The 21801-nt window shown below is 43.7% G+C and overlaps 1 protein-coding gene and 1 long non-coding RNA gene across 2 annotated transcripts in view; one reads left to right on the forward strand and one right to left on the reverse strand.

Moving 5' to 3' along the window:
- Eif4e3 (eukaryotic translation initiation factor 4E family member 3) overlaps positions 1-14222 on the reverse strand; it is a 40033-nt gene extending 25811 nt beyond the window's left edge. Inside the window, exons 1-2 of the mRNA XM_003473445.5 lie at positions 14024-14222; positions 1379-1451 (exon numbers count right to left, since the gene is read on the reverse strand). Of these exons, the coding sequence (XP_003473493.1) occupies positions 1379-1451; positions 14024-14193 (243 nt within the window). The 5' untranslated portion in view covers positions 14194-14222. The remainder of the gene's footprint in view (positions 1-1378; positions 1452-14023) is intronic.
- The window catches only part of LOC134478577 (uncharacterized), a 47253-nt gene continuing 38322 nt past the window's right edge, over positions 12871-21801 (forward strand). Inside the window, exons 1-2 of the long non-coding RNA XR_010051332.1 lie at positions 12871-13483; positions 21061-21250. This is a non-coding gene — a long non-coding RNA (uncharacterized LOC134478577). The remainder of the gene's footprint in view (positions 13484-21060; positions 21251-21801) is intronic.

Genomic DNA, 21801 nt, shown 5'->3' on the forward strand with positions numbered 1-21801 from the left:
TCTGTGCTTGATTCCATCCTCTGTTCTTGGGATCTAATTGTTGTAAGACAGTGGAAAAGCCTATTGAGTCCCCAAATGACCAACAGGATCAAACAATTTCCACTTAAGGAGAGACTAAAATCAAGGCCTCTAAAGTTTAGAAGATGATTGCTGGGAAGGGGCAACAATGTCCTTAAATTCACGGAGAGGGAAAAGAGGGGGAAGCCTTCTCAGACTATGAAGGCATTGATTTGTCTTGACACCAGCCCATGTGCTGCCCCGTAACACTGCTCATATTTGGCACTGAATGACTCTTTACAGAAGGGCTGTTATTTTCACATCCTTATGTCATTTTCCCAACTAGATAGGAAATGGCCTGAGGATGGGATGTCTTTACACCAGCTCACTGCCCTCAGTGGCCATACATAGTACCTTATGAACAGATCCCTGCACAGCTGCAAAAGTATAATTTTTAAACCATAAGTTGGCAAAAGGATTTGAAAAAGGGATCTACATGCTATTTCTGCAAGGAAGAACCTGCCTAAAGGATACAATACAGATGCTAATCTACTGGAATTTCTAAGACATTACAAGATTTAGCAGCACAAAAAGAAAATTATTTATGATCTGTGCCTTCTAGGAAATACAGGATGTGAGGGCAGAGCAACTCTGAGCTGCTTTTGTCACAAGTCTCATCATATCTGCAGTAACATGTCACCCCAGAAGAGAAGAGAAGCCTCATGGGATTTGCTTGTGGGGAAACTGGAAATCGGGTCAGTTAAACACATTAGTTGTTTGAAAACACCTTCAGAGTGGGAAACCTACAGAACTGAAAACTTACACATGCTCAGCACCTGCTAGCTGTCAGGTGCTCTGCCACACACAGTGTAAACGCTGTGTCATTCCATCCCTGTGGCCACCATGGAGGTAGGTGGTAATATTATACCAATTTTACAGAGATTAAAAAGGTTAATAAGTAACTAATTTAGAGCAGTGGTATTGGAAAGTAAAGCATTTTCATGATTTCCGTATGTATCCCTCCAGCAACCCTACAGGTGGGTGTTCTGCCTTGCCCAAATAGGGCAAAGAGGTGCAGATGTGGGTGGCAGAGCTGGGACTGACACAGGCACAGGCATGAACAACATTCACAATGTCCACTTTTAGTCACAGCCTGCTTCTTGTGTAGATTTACAGAACACTTAGGTAATGAGGTCCTAGCAGGTGCCACAAAAAGAGCAGGCCACTTGTGCTGTGACTTGGCCAAGGACGGCTGCACCAAAATGGGTCTGAGACCCAGATTCAGACCAAAAGCCCTGGCAAAGGCCGCCAGTTCTCAAAGGGGACAACTCAATGGCCAACGTGACCCATGTCCCCCTCTAGACCGCTTTCTGGATCTTACCTGCACTGTTTGCACTGTGTAGATTTTCTTCAGATTTGAGGCACACTCAGCTGCTGTGGCACCAGGGTGAGATCTAAGAAAACATCCACAGAAGAACAAAGATGCAAACAGAAACAGTCAATGGTTCATAAGACATTCAACAACAGGACCTTGTAGATCTTAGTAAAGCTCAGCTCTAAGAGCAGAGAACTGGACATTTAGGGAATGCTAGTTAGAACTCAGAGGATGAAACTGCTACTGAGTGAGGTGTTAAGCTTGCTTCTCCTACAAATCAACTCATATTCTCTGGAAACTTAATAGAAGAAAGGAAAAGCAAAAGAGGTATTGAAAATCTTAAAACCACATTGTGAAAAAAATGCTAAAATAATAGTAATGAAACATTTTACATAGGGCTTTAAATAAAAACTAGCAATGACAATGAAAAGTCGGTGTCCTACTATAGTGATATGTTTGAAAACTTGTCAACAGTCTTGTGGTCAATATTCACATTCTTGAGAAACAGAATGACCATTTATCTCCTCCTTTAAGGAAATATCACTAAAAAAATCAACTTTGTTCCCCCCCACCCAATTTTTTTTTTTTTTTTTTTTTTTTTTTGTTGGTACTGGGGACTGAGCTCATGACAGCGCACTTGCCAACTTGCCAGGCAGGTGCTTATGCCGCTGAGCTAAACCTCCGGCTCTCTTCCCAAATCTGAATGTGTTTCCCACACACTTTTCTTTAGAAAATCTTTCAGTTACCCTCTGTTGCTGATTAAATGAGCTCTGTAGAACTATATCGTCAGAGCACATTAACTTTAAATTTGCTATGTGTTCCACTAGATGGCAACATACTACAGAATTATTCACTAGAAAATTCTCAGCTTTGTAGCTGGTTTTATCAAGCACTATTCCTGGGGTTGTGGATAAAACAATCTAATCTCACTGATTTTTAGATGCTAAAACTTAATTCCTGGCACCATTTCCTATTCACTATCACCAACATGGCAGTTTGTGCTCAAGAGTTGAGGTCCTGTTACATTAAGTCCAAGATGATATTTTACCACACAGTGCTCAAAAGCCCAGCCTTGGTTGCTGATGAGAAATAAGAGGACTGTTGCAAGGAGAAAGCACCATGCTCACAGCTGACCTACAATCTATGAAAGGAATGAATGTTCTGATCTTTACCAACCATCACTACCCACAAGCATGTCCCTAGGCATCCTCAACATGTATTTTCTTGATAGCTGTTTAAATGATTGCACACAAAAGATGTGTGCAAAACACACATCAGCTCAGCAGTAGAGGGAAGAGCAATGAAAAATGCCTCGGTGGAGTGAGCATAAAAATGCAATTATCTTTCTGTATCTCTGCCTATGCCCTTCTCAAGGATATGGCTAAGTGTGCGGTGGTAGAGGAAAGAATGATAGACAGAAATGGTAGGTAGATCCATGGAGGTACAGATAGTCTACAAGAGGGAGAGAACAGTGTGTCACAAGACCTACTGTATGTGACCACCACTGCTGACAGTGACAGCTCATGTTTTTCCTACAAACTACATTCTACAAACTACATTCTTGGAACAAAAGACCATAAAGACCACCATTTTTGTTGAATCTTTTTTTTTTTTCCCCAGGGCCTTGTGCTTGCCAGGCAGGCTCTGTGTCACTGAGTTACATCTCCAGCCTTAGAATCTCATTTTAAACACCAGTGTATGTCCATGTGATTTTCTTATTAGTTTTTCTAAGTGTAGCAGGGTAGGGAAATTACACACACACACACACACACAAAACTGATAGGATCATGCCTAGTATTAGCTCTATCTTAAAAGGCTAACATCTTATATTATAGATGTATTTTGTTTGTTTCTGCGTGGTACTGGAGATTGTACTTAGAGCCTTCACACTGAACAACACCCCATCCTTTAAAATTTTTTTTTATACTGAGACAGGGTCTTACTAAGTCTCCTAGGCTGGGAATGGTCCCCATGCCTCAACACCCTAGAGTGCTAGAATTTCAGGCACATACTACTTCACCTAGTTTCTTGATTTCTTCATGGAGGAGGTTGGATTGTATGATCTTAAAGGTTCTTTCCAGTTGCTTGTTTTTGTCAGACTACACTGATTCATTTGCTCAGGCTAAAGCATAGTGTTCTGTGCCTAAAAAACATCAGCAGTTCTAACCTCCATGCCCAAAGCCCAAACTCAGGTTTCCTTAACAAGTGAAACTGGGAAGATCTAGAATCTATTTTAAAGGGCGAACAAGTTAAGACTTGCAAAGGATCTACCCTGAGAACAAGTCAGTCCGTACTAGACCTACTGGTTCAGTGTTAAAACAAAAGACATATTAACTATTCTTGCTTTGTTTTTTTTAAAGCATACCAGAAGATTGAACAGTACCATTTTTTGTATTTTTTAATTTTGAGATGAGGTCTTGATACATTCTCAGGCTGGATGCCCCTCCTTCAGCTGTTGGGGATATGCTGGAGACCATTCTGTACAAAACCCTTGAGCCCATGGAGTTTATGCTCTAGAACTCTCAACCCTTTCTGAGTTTCTCAGGCTTTTGAAGTCAAAGAAACAATGCCTAGATCTTTGTTATTTGCTTAAATGATAAGAGGTAGGAAAGAAGGCTCAGAGAGATGGGAAAAGAAATGGGAAATTGAGGCTTCTTGTTACTGAGGATGCATTCTCTCTAATTCTTACAACAAGCATGTCATGTTGATATCATCTCCACTTCACAAATTAGGAAACTGAGGCTTAGCAAGCTTTTTTTTTAAGCAACAGATCTGGATTCCTCTTTGCCTCTCTGGCTCTGATGCCCATGACCTTCCTCTTAGACTAGATTTCCTCCCAGGAAAAACATGAGCTGTCACTGTCAGCAGTGGTGGTCACATACAGTAGGTCTTGTGACACACTGTTCTCTCCCTCTTGTAGACTATCTGTACCTCCATGGATCTACCTACCATTTCTGTCTATCATTCTTTCCTCTACCACCGCACACTTAGCCATATCCTTGAGAAGGGCATAGGCAGAGATACAGAAAGATAATTGCATCAAACAAAGGCCACTGATGGACTCAAGCAAGAAACCAGGAAAATTAATAGAATGGGCTCTGAAATCAACAGACTTCAGTTCAAGTCCAGATCTACCACCTACCAGCTGTGTGCCAAGCCTGATCTTTTCTGATACCTGCTTCTTTAGAAACAAGGTTCAAGATCTCTCCCCATTATTTTACTGGTAAATAAAACAATGATTTATACAGTACATCTCATTGCATCTAGTAGACAACTGCTGATGATGTCACTATCATAGTTGAGATGGACAGAAAAAAAAAAAGGATACAGCTAAGAAAGCCAAGAGCACTACAAGAGATACCAATGAGGTTTCCAATGTATGGGAGAGTCAAGAGTCACACTTAGAGCTTAGCACCTCCTATATCCACCCTCAGAAAAGAATGCCCATCAGGCACCAGTGTTGGGTCTACAGCCACAGCAAGAGTGAAGGCTGTTTCCCTTTGCGTTTGGCCAATTTGGAAACTGCCAGTTAAAGCAAAAGTGGGAAAGGACCTAAGATCTCCCAAATAGATGATTAATATAATGTGTTAGGGAGCTGTTCATATTATTTAAACCAAAGTTCCCTACTCTAGTTTTACATTACTCCTGTGTCTCCAACTTAGCAGAATAATAGGGAATATACCTTAAAAGTCTCTATGTAAAACTGGTGAATATATCTTTTTATTGGAAAAGTCAAGGCAGAAATCTAATAAGGTTTCACCTCCCCTCCCTGGTAAGCAGTGGCAGTGTGGCAGACTGTGCGGTAGAACCACCAGCAGCTCCTGAGATCCGCGCCATGTTGGAACTTAGGACACTGGGAAGCCAAGCACGCACCTCCCCTCCCTGGTAAGCGGTGGCGGTGTGACAGACTGTAGCCCTTCCAGGGGCAGAACCACCAGCAGCTCCTGAGATCCGCGCCATGTTGGAACTTAGGATGCTGTGAAACCAAACAACCAGCCTGCCTCCCTGCTAAGTAATAGTGAACCTACTGATGCACGGCCTAGAGTCAAACATCCCACTTCCCCTATCCCCCTTTTCCTGTTCCCCCGTTAGCAAATGGGAACCAGAAATCTGAGCATCTTCTGGGAGGTTGACCATAGCAAATAAGGGGACTTCCTTCTACCATCTCTTTGAAGGCAAATATTTTTATTACTGTTTTGCTCTATTCTGATTAATGGTACTGCTCTATTCAACATTCTGTTTTGATAAGTTCTATAATATTCCGTATTTCATCTCATTTTGATATACGTGATTGAAAGAACAACTATTAAAAAGATAACGAAATGTACTGTGATACCTATTACTGTTATCCCGGTAACCTGCTGTGAAGTTCTGTACCAATTTCACTGTACGATCTTAGTTGGTTTTATTCTGTTTTGTTCTGTTGTATTTTACCACTTTCAAAATAAAATTTAAAAAAAAAAGAAATCTAATAAGGCTGGACCAACTGTTCTACTTACATAGTTTCCAGTCATCTATGCACCACTTACACACAAAAACTTAGCATGTTATTACAAACCATGTTTATTTACTCTTTAAAGTAGGTCTTGGAGAATCTTCACGAGGTAAAACTCTTAGCTAATTTATGCCTGAAGGGCTTAAAAGAATTTTATCCTCTTTCTTATTTAGGAAATACTGAGTTGCAAAAGCTACATGTCCTATTGTGTGTGGACATAATATCTCATTTCACCATTTATTTGCAGATAAGAAAATAGCCTGAGGGTGGTACAGTAACTTATCCAAAGATGCACAGTTGGCCAATAGCAGAGCTAACAATCTGGGTCTTAATAACAAGGTTAAACAAAACACTTTCAACACAAGCAATACTCTGCTTGGTACCATGAACACACTCTGCACCCAATATGGTCCCACCTGTCTAGCACCTTGCAAACTTCAATTCAAATTTTCCAAATTCACCCTCCCTATTAAGACCTACTTTTAAAGATGCCATTGTTGTGGCCTTGGCTCATTAACAAAATTCATGGAGTCAGGCCTTGGAAAATGCCTTAGGAAACTATCTTTTCCTGACCAGAACTTAGCAGGCCATGGCACTAGTCACCAGCTACAGAAACAAAATAAAACAAAACAAAACAGATTCTGGGAGATGATTCTAACAAAGCAAACATACCGAAAAGGTTTCGTCAACCCTATCTGGATCTCTGCCACTTAAAGTACGGTCAGTCAAAGGGCAGCATCTCCTGGGAGCTGCTAGAGGTGCAGAGCCTTCAGGACCCACCTGAGACCTCTCAAATCCCTGGGATGCGTATAACACATTGACATTTGAAATGTACTGGCCTAAGTCACCTAAATCAAATCAAAAGAAATGCAAATGGTGTGAAAAAGTGAAATCTAATGAGCAACAGCATCACAAGCAACATGTAAAAATGACTCTTCTCATGGATGCACTGATGATCACTCAAAGACACCATCCTGATGGGATTATCATTACATTTGAAGGATCAGTCCACAAGGGCTTAAATGTGAGTTTTCAGATAAAGCCCTCTCCTTTTGTCTGCAAATTCTGACACATGGATTCAATGGTTTAATGTTCTACTAGGAAACTATCCCTCACTTTCTCACCCTGTGAAGTTCAATGCAGGCCCAGATTACTTTTTGGTTTGATGGTTTTGAGACAGGGTCTCACTACGGTGGTTCAAGGTGGCCTTGAACTCACAGCTATGCTTCTCCCTCAGCCGGCAGTGCTGGAATTACAGGTCTGCACTACCACACCTGGCCCAGGTTGCCTCTAAATTCCTGTTCAGTGCCCATATTTTGGGATTTCAGATATAGGGGAATTATGTCCCATCCATTTTCCTAGTCATAGAGATGCAGTCTTCAAGGGATTAGGTCACCAGCACTTGGGGTTACACAGTCCTTAATTCAAATCCCATTTCTGTGTGGACTCTGGCAAGATACTTCTGTAGGTTTCAATTTTCTCATCTGTAAAATGCTGCTGATATATCCTTCTTTAATAGTATGAGAGTTTGTGGATAATTCTGTGTAGTACTTAGTCCACTGCTTAATACATAGCAGTAATGTGTATTTGTATTAACAAAAATTTTTTGAGACAGAGTCTTGCTATGCAGTTCAGCCTGGCCTTGAACTCATACCATTCTCCTGCATCAGTGCTGGAATTATAGGTGTGTACTACTTCATCTGATTTCTATTGACAATTTAAAGTAGAAACAGGGCTGGGGATACAGTTCAGCTGCATAGTGCCTGTGTGGCAAACATGAGGCCCTGAGTTTGATTTCTGGTATCAAATAAAAAAAAAAATAAAAAGGAAAGAAAAGAAAAAGACACTTAAAGCGTTATGTAGTGCCTCTAATTACTACACACCTATGCTTATTATACATGTATAATAATGGTTAGTGAAGAATGATGACAATAGTCTACCTTTTGTATTTATTTTACCTTTTTTGGGAGATGATTTCATTCAAGCCAAAGAAACTAACCTTGAAGGGGAAGACCTTAAGGCCAGGGACAGGACTCCTAAAAGCCAGTCTGCTGTGGAATTTACTTCAGTGCCAGAAGCTGTCAGAGTGAAAATCTGCCCAGGCCTGTTACCTGATTAATTATGCCACTGGCACATCATCATTCCATTAAAGAAGATTTCATTTTAATCACTTTGAGATAGATCTGTGGCTTGCGGCTATACCAGCTTCCTGTTTGAGAGAGTCTCATACAGAAATTTTCCAAGCCTATTACTAACAGTTAATGATGTATCTGTTGAAAGAACCTCAATGTTTCAGTTCTGCAGTGTTTACTCGATTTTGATTTCTCTTTGCTTCCATCTAGGGCAGTAGTGGTGAAACTACGGCACGTGTACCACACCTAGCTATTTGTTATCAATGAAAGCTCTAAAAGGTTGACAACTGAGTCTTTTCATCTGATACATGGTGTCCTTCAGTACACTCAGGTGAGTGAAAGAGAAGTAGAACAGTGTCAAAGTTAACAAATGCAACTAAATAAGGCCCACTTTTAAAGTGTCCTCATGTCGGATTTTAGTGTTGCTTGCTATCTTAGGTTCACAAGTTAAGTAAATGTATCTGTAATATTAAAAGCAGGAAGAAAATATCTTTGATACCAGCTAGTACCAGCAAAGAATCAGTAACTTTTTGAGTGAGGATATTAAAAGGCCTTGAGCTATTCTGCAAGAAACAACCACTGACCCATACTTGCAAAGATTGTGAGTTTCCCAAGAAAAGGCTCTTTCCTGTTAGATCTATCCAGAACTCTTTCACAATAAGTGAAACCTTGGCCATTTATAGGTTCTGTAGGAACACAGGATAAAAACAGCGAGAAAGTTCTAGGCTTGGTAGCGCGTGTCTGTAATCCCAGCACTTTGGGGGCTGAGACACGAGAACCACCTAGATAGAGTTCAAGGACTACACACACACAATAAAGAATGAAGGAAAACAGGAAAAGTGCTAATGTCCCAGTGCCCTGCCAACTGTGGCTCTTCCACACAGCCTCCTTTCTTGATCTTATTCCTACGGATTATCCTATGAACAAAGATAATTTGGTGGTCCCCTATGCCAAGCCTGGCCCCATCTCATTGTGACAGATTCATTATTATAGACCATGGCGCTGGAGCACAACTGGAAACATCACACTCTATACGGTTCCTACAGGACTCAACACCTCTTTGAACTCTTCACTGGTGCTGCTGATACATACAGCACCTGAGCTGTCTTCTTGGGAAGGCAAAGTCTGCAGTCTAATCACTTGTGTGTTTAAAACAGTGACTGAAACCAATACACCCAATTAACATGATTAATACATAGACCAGTGACTCTAAAGTTGAGACAAGTAAGGCATTTGTTACAAACCCATCTTCCACCCTGAGAAGTCTGAGGGAATAGGCCTAGGGTGGGCATGGGAATCTCTATTTAACAAGCACAACCTGGTGTTCTGATGTAAGTGGATAAAAGACTACACTTTGAGATACACAAACTTGGTATAGTTAAGCTTGTATGTCATATTGCGTTTTTGTAGCAAAAAACAGAAGTCCACACATATTCACTAAGTACCTACGCTAGGCACTGCCATGTGCTCTCGCAGGATTCCCAAACATAAGGCAAAGGCACCCATAGGAAGTGGGAGACATAAAGCTTCTGCTCCATGGCTGAAAAGAAAGTGAGTTTTAGAGTCAAGACAGAAGGACAGATAAAGAATTGGTCATTTATAGTATGAACACTTATTTTGTTTTCTGTGGGGACACAAAAGGGTGCGCAGAGGCAGCAAGGACAGCTGCAGAGGACAGGCATCGCTAGTAGAGCCTGGAAAGATACATGGGGAGAAGAGCATCCCAAGAAGCAGAGGCAGCATCAGACAAATTTCTCTAGTGCCTAAGTCCACAGTTCATCCAAGAAAAGGACCAGAGGACAGACCAAGTAGTACTTTAGAGCTGGTGAGTACAAAACAGTAAGATTAAAAAAAAAATCAGGTGGACTTCATACTTAAAATAGCAATATATAAATAAAATAGTAAAATAAATTTTATCATGATCTATAAGTCTATGGTTTTCCTGCTTTACAAAAAGCTGAGAAATCCCTTCTTCAAACTAACTTGGCCATGTCTGAAAACAAACTGCCACCATACCACCACTCAGAAGTACCCTAGCAGAAGTTGGGGCAGAGATGTAGGACACCCCCCACCCCACCTCTTTAGATCACATGACCCCCCAGCAGAGGCATCCTTAGGTGATAAGAGAGGGTGAAAAAGTTTTGAGACAAGATCAGGTAAATGTTCAGATGTCTCAAGAGAGGGTGCTTGGAGGAGGGAAGGGCTGGGGGTTGGGTAGGCAACTAAGCAGGCTGGTGTATGATCGGGGCTAGAGATGACTAGAGCCTGTAGAGAAAGGGACATGGAAAGGAGGGGATAATTTAAATTTTGAAAAGGTCATCAATAGCATGGAGAACAGAACTGGATGGAATGCAGTACTTGGGTGAATCCGAGATCAAACCAAAGTTCTAACTTCGAAACATGGGTAGTATGCTGGGGCTGTGAGCCAACATATGGTGGACAGAGGACAGCAGAAAGAAATCTGCTCCATTACTGAATAATCAGCTCACACTGACAGGGACTATGGATTTCCCTACCCCTCGGAAGTGTGTGCCTAGAACTCAGAAAGAGGTGAGGAATAGAGATGAGATGTACAAGTGACCATCCGAGTAAAATGAAGCACCACAGAAGAAGATAAACTTCCAGAGGGCAGAACTGAACACCTGTGATACCGAATGAGGGCAAGGCTAGCTCCTTGTGATATGGGACATGCCACTCTCTGTCAGTGGTCAGGGGAGGTCTTGCTGAGATGACACTTAGAAGGACAGGAAAGAACAGACTGAGCAGATATCTGTGGAAAGAGAGTCCCAAGGAGTAGAAACTTCCATGGTAAAGGGATGTTGGGGATGGTCCAATGAACTGAAGGAAAAAGATGGGAGGAGAGTGACAGGGGAGATGCTTATCTCCAGGCTTCCAGCACAATCCTTAAGCTTCCCTATATGAACTCACGTGGGACTCTGCAGGGAGCCCCAGGGCCCTTTCCACTGGATATGCAGGCTCTCCATGTTTCCACAGCCCTCCTGCATTCTTCCATACCTGACTCTTCAGACAGTCATTGTGAGACTACCTTATAAATCCTTTATATAAATATATCACATATATATAGTATTGAATCTATGCCTTGTAAGTCTTTTATGTGTATCACACACACACGTGTATATAGTATTCGTAAATCCATTATCATACATTTATCAAATCTATTCCTCTAGGAACTCTAAGTGACACAGTTGGGTACAAAGGACTCGGGTTGTGACGGTGTACCTGGAGGATAATGTCGCTGCCAGCCGCTCAGATCAGAGGTAAGGTGTGGGAGGATGGCTAAGGAGGTGGCTGGAAATAGGCTCCATTTGGGTGCGTATTATAGTAGACATCCATAAGGGGACTGAGGAGGAGTGGGATCTACAGGGTAGAGTTTTGGCAGTTACTAGCTTAGGCTGAAGCTTGAGTCCCAAGAGACTAAGGGCAGTGGGAAGGTAGAGCAGAGCCAAGAGCAGCAGAAAAGAAAACTCAGATGAAGATGATGCAGTGGAGGCAATACAAAGGAAGACAGCAACACACAACCAGGGTGGCCTCCGAGAGTCAAGTCAATTATGGTTTCAAATATCCAGAAAAGAGGAAGAAACTTCTTCATTGCATACCCCACTCCAAAACACTGCGTCCCATGCCCCCACAATGCTTAAACTCTTAGCTGTTTAGTCCTTTTTAACTAAATAAGGGTTTTCTGGAGATGACTACTGAGAATGCCAGTAACTCTACTAAAAGGTTTTTCAATTTGCCACGTGAAGGAAATGAATTGAGGAGGCTGACTTCTATCAAATTCACATGAGCCTCTCCAGAGCCTGGATCAGAGCATGAGATGGGGGGGGGGGGGCTGGTAATTTGGAAGCACAGTTAGAATAGTGTTTATCACGCGAACTGACTAAGCACTTACTGTATGTCATCACCTGTCGGGTATGTTACATGGCTCTCATTTAATCCTCAGAGCAGCCCTAGGAGAATTATCCTAGGACCAATCTCAGTTTACAAACAGTGAAAATGGGGCATCAGAAGGCCAGGCGCTTTGCTCCTTATCCTACAGCAGGTTGGAAGATGGAACAGGCCGGAGTTTGGGGCTAATCTGGAGTTTTTAGTAGCAGGACATCACAGGATTCATCATTGCAGGACGGTGACCTATGCTCAGGGAAGGTTGCCCTGGACATTGCTCTTGAGAATGTTGCTTTTCTTAGTGAAAAAGATACAAATTAATTTCTAGAACAAGAGGTGTTCAAAACCCTGAGCAGGTGGTAGGTGGTATATATGATTCCCAAAGAAATAAAAAACGTGGGCCAGCGATTTAGCTCAATGATATAAGGGCAAGCACTAGGTTTGTGAGTTCAATTCCCCGAAAGTAAAAAATATTCAATAAAAAGTAGGAGATGACTGATCAGAAAACATGAATTTACATGCATCATGTGGGACGAATTAAAAATTTTAAATAGATATAGGCACTTCTATTAAAGATTTGGGCATTGTGGAAATAACATTTTACTTGATTATAGACCTACAGAGAAAAAGATATGCTATCAATAGTAAGAAAGAGTTTGTACCTCAACTGAATTACATATTTTTGGTATCTTTAATAGAAATGTGTGTTAGATCATCCCTAAAACGTGTTTTCATATAGAGATTACATTTTGACCTCATAAAAAATTCTTTTGATACTGCTTCCACTAGTCAAACATATCTACTACTAGGTCCACTGATCCAGATTTAATACCCTGAAGGTAAATACCAGGTAACAACAGCACAGTTACTGCTCTGCACGCCTTTGAAAACAGACACACAAGTTATGACAGTAAAATGTCTTAGAGTTGCATAACGAAAGTGAAAATACTTTAAAAAGGACACTCACTCCATCAACCCAAACCCCAGTTTCTTTTAGTCCCCGGAAAAGAAACTGTCTCCAAGTGTCACTTTCTATACATGAGTGCTAGTTCCAACAAGAAGAATGAGCTTGTCGCCACTTTAAAGGTAAATATCACTTCAAAAACTCTTGCAGGCATTTCATCGTGCAAGGCTTTCTAAAACCTAACTTGTGTTTGCTACGTGGATCTTTCAGAAAATTGTCACCTACATTTCATCCTAAAATCTTAACCACGGGTGACACAGTTTCACCAAAGTTCCATAAAGTTTTGGGGACCACCTTGAAGTGTCACCTGGACTGTGCATCGTCTATCTGTTCATTTGTTAGAATTTCTTGAGCTCCTTCTGCGTGTCCTGCATAGTGGTCGGGCCTGGGGTTAAGCAAATTGCCAGCTCTGTGATCCTCAGCTGAGGGCCTGGGAGACAGGCTGAAAATAAGTTCATATTCAGAGGCTGTGGTCACGCTGTGCATTAGGAAGCCAACGCAAGCAGGACAGGTGCACTCTGAACGCTGGGGTGAGTTTCTTCAACTACGGAGGCCTCTGAGAGAGGGCACCGGGGTGTCCCCTGAAAAAGTCAGGACCGTCCTCCTTTGCCAGCAAGGTAAGCGGCCGCTCCCCACAGAACCCCAGCGCAGAGCGGGCGGCGCTCCACGGCCGATAAACAAACACCCGCCCGGGGCGACGGAGAAGGTGGGCGGGCGGCGCCCAGCCCAGCTGCACCCGGGCGCGGAGCCCTGACCCCACGCCGCACGCCTCCGGAGGCCCGACCACTCTGCCGCCCGCCGTCCCCGCGCCGGTGGGGTCCGGAGCCGCCCGAGCACCCTGAGGGACGCCGGGGAGCCGCCACCCCACGCGAGGCCCGCCGGCCGCCACCCCACGGGCGTCCGAGCTGGAAGGGACCCGGGGAGCGGCGCTGCGAAACTTTTGGGGCTGCGCCCCGCGCGCCCGCCCCGGAGTGGAGGCCGCCACGGAGCCTCTTGGCGCGGCCCAAACCCCCTGCCACCCGGACTCCGCGAGTCCCGTGCGCGGGGTTCGGTGCCGGCCGGGCCGGGCCGGGCCGGGTCAGCGCGCGGGGCCAGCGGCTCCCAGACAAAGCGCGCGGCGCACGCAGGCCGGGCCGGGCCGGGCCGCGGACCCTCACCTGTCCAGCCAGAAGGTCCAGGGCGAGTGCAGCGGGACCCCGCCCGGCTCGGGGCGCAGCGTGGACAGCGGCTGCAAGCCCAGCGGCGGCTCGGAGGCGGCGGCGGCGGCGCGGGGTCCCGGCGGCTCCCGGGCCCGGGCGGGGGGCGCGGCGGCCGGGGGCAGCGCCATGTTCTCCGCCCCGCCTGCGAGGCCGACCGAGGGGGGGCGCTGAGTCACCGCCCCGCCCCGCCCCGCCCCGCCCCGGCTGCACGGAGCGCCCGCCGCGAGGGGGCCGACAAAGGCCGCGGGCCGCCCGGGAGGGCAGGCTGGAGCAGGCGCGGGCCCTCGGGGTCCGGGGCTCAGCGGGGCGTAGACGGACAGAGGGTTGCCCGGGGCTGGCTCTGCGGCCAGGGGCAGGTGGGCAGCACGGTCCGTGGACGCGGCTCCAGTCCCGCGGTGCGCAGGAAGGAGGGATGGGTGGACGAAGCAGCAGTGTGAAGCTCGGGTGAGAAGGCAGCAGATGGTGGGAGGAGAGGGGAGGGCTGGAGGGCTGGAAGGGCAGATGGACGCACAGTTGGAAGGGACAGATAGCTGGTGAGGGAAACCGATGGCCAAGTGGGTAAAGAGACTCCAGGGCCCCAGAGGACAGACAGACAGACAGGTGGGGCTGGGAACCACTAACTTAGGGTACAAGGTTACAGCACGTTGGCCTGGCTTTCCCCAGGCCAGAGCAAGTTTCCTACCTGGGCTGCTTGACGGGACCAGAGTCCTCTCTGGTGTCTCAGGGTCAGCCAGAGCCCATCAGGTCTGCCCACAGCCCAGGCACGGAAGGAGGACAAAAGCAGATAGTTCTGAGCACGGGTCACAGAGATTCTAGGAGCTCTAAACACCGTAGAAGTCTCTGTGGGTCACGGGAAGAAGCGTTCTCCACAGCAGTCAGTGTGGTCTTGGACATCCTCTGAAAATGAATTTCTGGATAGTGCCTCCTTGGCCTTTAACAGCTGAAGATGTGAGTGTCTACGTGGCTTAGAATGTGTTCCCTTGGTTTGAGCAGCCGCCGCTGGGATGGGCTAGAAGCAGAGCTGGAGACTAAGAGGCATCCAGGGGCTGCACGGCATGTGACACACTGTCACAATTCCAGGGTAGATGCCTTCCCCCAAAATAAACAAGGCAGGATAAAATGACAAATCAAGACTGGAGCTGTGCAGTCCCTGCTTTAGACATAACTTGCATTCAACTGGAAGCAGTTGAATACTGGAAGCAGTGATGCCTTACAAAGTCCTTCCAACACTGAGATGGGGTCCATTTGGGTAGATGTATTGGTTCTTTTTCATCCTTTTTTTTCTAAGAAAAATATTGTATGGCATTTTTCAGGTTGTCCTGAGTACTTTACTCTATTAACTTGTCTAACTTCTACAACAATTCAATAAGGAAGTTACTCTTTACCTGTCTTACAGACAAGAAACAGAGAAGTTAACCTCAAGGTCACACAGCTAGTAAATGGTAGAGGTAGAATTTGAACACACTCTGGGCATTCAGCTGCCAGGCTCTTGAGTCTCTATGTGGAAAACTAACAGGTCCAGATAGTAAAAATAAGCCATGATACAAGGTCTGCCTCCTTCCCAGCATTTACCAATTTTCCACCCCAGACGAAGCCACTGTTAAAAGCTTCCTTCCAGAAAAATGCAAGTGTGCACGTACAAATGTGTGTCTAGATTTATACCCATAACTTTTTTTTTGTCTTTTTCGTTTTTATCGGTACCAGGGATCGAACTCACGACTGCCTGCTTGCAAGGCAGGCGCTTATGCCGCTGACCTAAATCCCCAGCCCCTCCCCAAAGCTTTTTATAAATCATTTACTACCAAATGCTGCACCTTATTTTACTTTAACGTAGTATCTTGAAGATCTGTCATATCGAAACATACAGAGTACTTTGCAGGGCTACAAAGTAAGTCATTGTAAAGAAGTATTATAATTTCATTCACTAGCTCTCAACATTTATGTGATTTCTAACCATTCTATAAATAATACGACTATGAACATTTTTATATTTATGCCTATCCTCATCTGTACAAGCTTATCTCAGAATAAGCTTGGAGAAGAATTGTTATCTGCATTTAAAAATTTGAGGTATAGTGCCAAGCTGCTCTGTAGTTTATAAATTTATATGGAACTGATTTATTGATTCTGAAAATTTATGTTTACTGACATTTACCTGTATAAAATTCTACATACAATTTGTGGGAGAGAAAGTTTTGCTTTCTAATGACTCTGAAAGTAGTCAAGTTGTCAAATTTGGATTTTTCATTAATAATATTATAAGCACTATTTAGTTTATATAAAAGGCAGTATATACTCCGTAATAAATTCCTTTCAGAATTTAGGATTAGAGTCAATCTGATAATCTTTATTGAAAAGCAATTATATGCCTCCTTCTGTTTTTGCTTTGGCTTCCAGGATGCTCACAATTACATATGTTGCTCAGTCACAACTCAGGCATTAACCAATGAAGAAACATCATTATTGTTATATTCTAATTTTTATTTTAATTATCTAACTGCATATATGCATCTTATATTGCAAAACCCTCATATCAATGTGGCAAGTTGGTGTTATATAAATAAAATTTAAATGACTTTAAGGTTAATAAAAGAGATCAGGCAATATGGTTAAGACAGGAGATAAGTAGGGAATAGGCAACAACTTTCACTGCCTTCCTGTTAACATGTGTAAAAGACTTTGATTATTCTTATTGCTCCTCAGAATCATTCTTAAATGAAAACAAATTAGGAAATTTCTTTCATGTTCCCCATTCAACAACTGGATGGTAGAAATTAAAATTTTCAGGTAGAAAGAAAACTTGGAGAACATCTAAGCAAAGTTAAGACTAAAAATAAGGAAACTGAGGCCCAGAGAGGTAAGGTGACTTACCTGAGGCCACAGCTCTAGGAAATGACAAACGCAGATTAGGATGTGGGTAGCTTGAGGTCCAGGCCAAGGTGCTCTCCCACAGCATGACACACAAGGCAGACGACTTGGGGTGGCAGGAAAGAGGAAGAGAAGGTGACCCCACAGCCCCTAGCAATGAAAACAACAAAAAGGACTTGAGGCACTCATAAATAATTAAGCAATTAGCTGTACCAGCTATTCCCCTCCCCTCCAGCATCCAGTCACCAAGGCAACTTGGGCAGGGTGCCTGCTGGTTGCCTAGTAACAGTGTGGTCTGTTTCCCCTGACATGCTCCCTAGGCATCAAAGGATTTGAGAGCCAGGAAGAACCTTAGGCATCACTATTCCAACACCTTTATTTTGCAAATAAGGAAATGGAGGCCCAGAGAAGCTGGGTAACCTGTCCAAGGTCACACAGCTACTAAGAAGCATGGTCAGGCTCCATTTCCAGTTGCTTTCCATTACAGCAGGGCTGCCTAGGGCAGTCTACAGATGGAGAAGAGGAGGATAACTCTCCACATTTCCTAGAAGAATGAGGAAGTCAGAGCCAGTGAGCAAGCAAGCAAGAGACAGACCTTGAGCACTCATATGCAATTAGCAGGAGCTGGTAATCCCATCAGCCCAACTTTCATCATCACCATGGCAACGTGGGTGAGGTGGGTGCTGGTTGCCTAGTAACAAGTGGTCCTTTCTTCCACTCACATCCAGCTCCTTGGGAGTCACAGGAACAGAGGGATGTTGAAGTTGGAAGGAAAGGCAGGGATCCTAACTCATTTCTTTCTTTAAACAGTGATGAAACTGATGATCAGATTCCCGGCATATCACCTGGTGACATTCCTTCCACCAATGGTCCCTATCGCAGCACTGTGAAAAGGGAACCTTCCACTCTATAAAGTCAGAACATGGGTGAAAAAATGCCTAATGGTTCCCTCAAGAGAAAATACTTCTACCTTTTGTCTAAATATTGGTGATGCTACACACAAAATTTGGTACACAGCAGATGCACACAGGAGGTACTACTATGGCTAGTAAGTAAAGAGGGGGTCTATAAATTCCCCCCTGTATCTGGCAAGCTTTTTACCCTTCCTGTGCCTCAGTTTCCACAATTTAGGAATGGGTGGAAACTAAGTTAAAAGAGAAAATGTGCCCATCAAGGCACATATGATACACATGCGGAAATAGGTGTTCACTTACTGCATATTCAGTAGACACTTGTATGTCTGTTATGCAAATGCCACAAGTATAGGCTCTCGAGACAGAGAATTCAGACAAAAGAAATCCCTGTCTCAGGGAACTGACATTCCAATGTGTGTGCCGGTGTATATGTATATATATTTTAAAATTAAATGTTTGTTGAATGGATGCAGGAACTTGGTGGCAATATGCTGTTTATGTTACTGGGCTCCTTCTCTAAGACTGAGATGTTTCCTGTTTACAGGGTGTGATGCTATAAATATGCAGGCCTGTCTTTTATGTGGGAACTCCGATTTCCTTTCTCTTAAAAGCTCAGAACAAGGAAGACAGTGGCCACTAGAGGGCAGACTGCAAGCCCCTTAGACACAATGCAGGGGAAGAAACAGGATGGGACACAGGCTCTGACTGAAGCTTCCAGCAAAGCCAAGTGTTACCGGCTGCCCAGTCTCAGGCAATGGCTTGGAAGGGTGTTGAGACTGTTCCAGAACCCTGGACAGAGAAGGAGTGGAAAGAGGTTTTAGCACAGCTTAAGAGTGACCACTTTGAAAGACACTGATCCATGCTTTGACTAAGATTGTGCCATGAGTATATTGTGCAATCTGGGGAAGCTATTAATATGGTGAACTTGAGATTCTTTACCTGGGGAGTGCAGAAGATTACAAGAAGTGAATGAAGGGATGGAGTGAAGGAAATCACCATTATGCACTTGCAATGAGAAGGCTGACGTGGCCAAGGTCACTAAGCCTAGAAAATGTGGCAAGAAGGATCGGCTGTTCCACCTTCACATACGCCCACCTCTCAGCAGAGTCCTCTTCCTATTCTGCCCACATGCGCTGGGTTGGTCTTCCTTGTTCCCACTGGTGCCACCCACTCCTGGTTTCTCACCTTCTGAGCTCCAGCCAAGCATGGCATGGATGGTCACAACACCCTCTTAATTAGTCTCCCCACTTCCAAACCCAACTCTCTGATCTTTGGCCAACATCAGCCTGGCTACCAGCCCTCAGGCACAACATCCATCACACCGTAAGTGCTCCCATAGCTTCTACTGCCTTTCGAGAAAAGGCCCAAATTCTTTTCTGTGCCAATGAGACTTGGCATCTTCTGGATCCTTCCTGACTTTTTACCACATGGCTGAGCTCTCCCCCAACTTCTCTGGGGTTGTGCACATTCTGTGCTCCTGCTCTGCATGGTTGACCTCTTTGTGCTCCCAAACCTCCACTCTAATGTGGGCTGATGCCCTTCCTTGATTATTTGCTTCAGGGCATTCATCCCAAGCTGCTTGGACCTACTGCCAATCCCCGTGCTAGAATACAGTGGTACCCCGGTTCACAAACTTAATTCTCTCCATGATTTTGGTCACAAATCAAACTGGACAAGCAATGAAGCAAATTTTAACATTAAATCTAATCACTGAATTTGATTCCGTTTTCATTCAGTTTGGTTTGTGACAGAAATTGTGGAAACAATTAAGTTCATGAACTGAGGCATCAGTCATTTATGATCCCAAGGGGCCCCTTTGGGCCTACTTGCAACCTGTAGTTACAAGGCTAGTACACCACTGAGATTTCTTAAGGAAGTCCACTGAGTAGATAAGAGACAGTGAAGGACAAGTCCATGATTTTCTCTCCCGATTTCTTCTTTCTTCTCTGTCACTGTCCTTTCCACAAACAGCATACTGATCTTGCAAGTTTTTTTTTCTTTTCATCTATTACTTCTTTGCTTAAAAGCTCCAAATAGATGCTTGTCTCACAAAGAGTGAGGTTTGAAATTCTCCATACCTCAACCCACCATCCTAATTGCAGTTACAACTATATTTTGAAATATATCTGACATAAATATGTTTATGTCTAGTTACATATACTTGGAAACACATAATAAACATATCTTTGGAAAAATTACCTGTATATTTATATAATTTACTCCTATTCCCTGGAACTTGAGGCTTTCCACAATGTGAGCTCCCAAGGACAGGACTGGGATACCCTCTTTCCCCCAACATCCCCGGTTCTGAGTACAGTGTCTGGCTCATAGAGGAACCAACTTTACTGAATCTGATGAGCTTTCTTCTCCCCTAAGACATTTTTCTTTCTCATCTACATCTTATCCTTTGAATGCTAAGGAAAGGGCTATTGCAAGATCAGTGCATCCTGAAGGAGGCAGGAGACACAAAGAGACCCAGACATATGGCTGAAAAGAGCCCCAAAGTATTTTCTCTGGAAGTCCTCTACCTGGCAAAGGGAACACTGTTCTGAAAAGTAATCATTCTTTTCCTTGCTTAAAAAATGTCTCAATCAATATGGAAATACTGGTTTTGTGGCCAGTCTAAGAACTCTGAGTGAGTGATGGGGTTCTGCATGGTATTCCACTGATTGCACCAGCAATACTCCTGGGATCAGCTGCCACTGAGGGGCTGGGAGCTTGTTCCAGTGTTTGCATTTGTCAGGTGCAGCTCTGCACTCAACATGCATAGGAAGAAACTGGATTCCTGCCCAAGAATAGTTACTAACACCTTAGGGCCAGCTCATCAGTAAGAGGTGCAAGGACCAGAGCTGCTGAGGAAGGATGGCAGCCTCAACTTGGTGTTCAATAAGTTTTAAAAGAAAAAGTGGAGGAAAAATGAAAAGTAGGCAGCAGGGGGCAATGTGACCAGAGGAAAGTCCAAAATTGTATGATTGAGTTCATATTTAAAAGGGCATTCTGAAGCTAGACTATTGAAGCCTATGTTTTGACAGCAATAGAATTTAAGATGAATCAACCTATTTCAGTCTCTTTTAATTTAAATTGAAAAATAATTATGCTAAGAACATCTCCTTTGTGGTGGTAGCTGGAGGATGAATCAGGAACATTGGGCAGGACCCTATGTAAATCATAAAATGACCTGTAAGTGTTGATTGTGGCTTTCTTAATTCCCAGAAGGTATAACTACCTCTTCTCTGCTGTTTGGACATGGATGTTCCCCTCTGTACTGCTTAGAGAGTTAGAGAAGTGTGAACAGCATGGACAACCATCCTAGTTTGACTAGGACTATCCTGATTTGATCTCAAAAAGATCCATGTTCCATCACAATGTCTTGGAGAGCCCTAGTGCCTGGACAACTGGAAAGGTGAGTCAACCAGGAGCAAGTATGCAGAGCACCACCTGTTTTACCCAGTGGCATATTATGACAAGAAATATCCTGATATGGGAAATATAAGCTTACTAGGAAAATACTAGGAGGTGATAAATCATGTTATAAAATGACCACCTAGACTAGATTCCCTAGACCACAGTTATCCTCACCTCCTTGGAGGTAGGAGAAGATCTTTGTAGGCTGCAAAAAATAGAAGTAATGTTCATGCAGTGCATACTCAATAAATATCTGAGTAATGAATGCTTCCAGGAATATACCTAACACACCTTGGTTAAAACACAGATTGAAATTTTTTATATGTCATTTACTTCTTGAGAGATGAATACACTAAAATTTGAGATGCCATTAATAATGTGATGGGCAATTAGTAAAGGAAAATAAAACATATTTTGAAACAAAGCCACATTATATGCTTTACAAAAAAAACTGTAATTACATAAAATTTTCAGAATTACAATAACTGTGCAGGGGGCCACACTAGGAATCATAAAGATGTGTTCAGTGTTTGGGCTAATGAAGTCCCA

The sequence above is a fragment of the Cavia porcellus genome, unplaced genomic scaffold, assembly GCF_034190915.1.
Source record: "Cavia porcellus strain 051 isolate PalLab524CR breed Dunkin Hartley unplaced genomic scaffold, mCavPor4.1 scaffold_13, whole genome shotgun sequence".
In the NCBI taxonomy this organism is placed as follows: Eukaryota; Metazoa; Chordata; class Mammalia; order Rodentia; family Caviidae; genus Cavia; species Cavia porcellus.